The sequence below is a fragment of the Salvelinus sp. IW2-2015 genome, linkage group LG11, assembly GCF_002910315.2.
Source record: "Salvelinus sp. IW2-2015 linkage group LG11, ASM291031v2, whole genome shotgun sequence".
Taxonomy (NCBI): Eukaryota; Metazoa; Chordata; class Actinopteri; order Salmoniformes; family Salmonidae; genus Salvelinus; species Salvelinus sp. IW2-2015.
The window spans coordinates 1,873,129-1,874,487 of NC_036851.1; the positions used below are offsets into that span (position 1 = coordinate 1,873,129).

The following is a 1,359-nucleotide window of genomic DNA, read 5'->3' on the forward strand; positions in this document are numbered from 1 at the left end:
CAAAGGACTGCTAAAAATCAAGGCTTCTTCTTGTGTAATTTCTTTTTTTTTATTACTTTTACCAGATGAGAACAAGTTCACTTATTTACAATGACAACCAAAAATGTTGACTGCAATTTGTTTGAAATGTGCTCCAATTTCTCCATTAAGGAAATGAACTCTACAGCCAGCCTGTTGGACATGAACTTCACATCCCAGATGTCAGTTGGAGGTGGTGGCTACCTTAAAGACAGCTTTAGCACCGCCTTGACCAAGAACATTGTGGCCATGCTGGTGTGGCTGGCCCTAAGCTTCATCAACGGAAGCATGGTCCACACCTTCCTCAAGCATAACTTTTTCTATGAGGACCCGCGCTACATCATGTTCATCTATATGGTCATAAATGACGCCCTGCAGCTCACCCTGGTCACGGCACTGTACGTAGTCAGCTACATTTTCTTCAAGATCCATGCTTCCGTGTGCTGCGTGCTGGTGATGACTGCCGTTTTAACCACACGCTCCACCCCTCTCATATTAGCCGGTATGGCCGTGGAGCGCTACCTGTCTATCTGTTTCCCCTTACACTACGGGCACACATGCACGGTGTCACGCACCATTGCCCTCATTGTGGTCATCCTGTTCTTAACGGTGGCCGTGCCTCTCACTGACCTCATGATCACACTCATCAAGGAGCCCCTGGGCTTCTTTCGCACCTCCATCTTCTGCGATCACTCCCTCGTCTTCCGGGACCGCTCCATCTACTACAAGAACGCTGTGTTTGACAGCATCTATTTCTCCTTTGTGGCGCTCACGCTGCTCTACACTTATTGTAAGATCATGCTAACGGCACATGCTGCCTCCACGGACCTGGTGTCCATAAAGAGGGCAAGGAATACAGTGCTACTCCACGGGGTGCAGCTGCTGCTGTGCCTGCTGGCCTTTGTAGTCCCCTCTCTGCAAGCAGCCCTCATCACTCTCTTCCCACAGTTTGTCCTGGAGATCCGTTACATCTTTTTCCTGATGGTCTACATCATCCCACGATTCCTCAGCCCCATGATCTATGGTTTCAGGGACGAGAAGTTCCGCAAATACTGGGCCAGGTACCTGACGTGTCGTAGGAACAATATATCTAGATTGAGGCCAGCTATGAAAGTGAATCTCAAGTTCAGGTGATAGGAACATTTTGCTTGAATTGTTAGAAAATGGATAGAATATGAAGTATTGCATGTATTGATGGGTGAAAAATGTGGGGGTCCTTGTCAGTGACATACGGTTGTAGTCGAAAGTTTACATACACTTGGAGTTGTATGTATTTACATACACTTGGAGTCATTAAAACACGTTTTCAACCACTCCACACATTTCTTGTTAACAAACTAT

The 1,359-nt window shown here is 46.8% G+C and overlaps 1 protein-coding gene across 1 annotated transcript; it reads left to right on the forward strand.

Moving 5' to 3' along the window:
- Positions 1 to 228: 228 nt before the first annotated feature.
- Positions 229 to 1,152, forward strand: LOC111970545 (odorant receptor 131-2-like). The gene has a single exon (XM_023997365.1). The coding sequence runs from the start codon at positions 268 to 270 to the stop codon at positions 1,150 to 1,152; it is 885 nt and encodes a 294-aa protein (XP_023853133.1). The 5' UTR covers positions 229 to 267.
- The last annotated feature ends 207 nt before the right edge of the window (positions 1,153 to 1,359 follow it).

What these genes read in the sequence shown, in the direction of transcription:
- LOC111970545 (XM_023997365.1), top strand. Translation starts at nt 268, where the DNA reads ATGCTGGTGTGGCTGGCCCTAAGCTTCATCAACGGAAGCATGGTCCAC.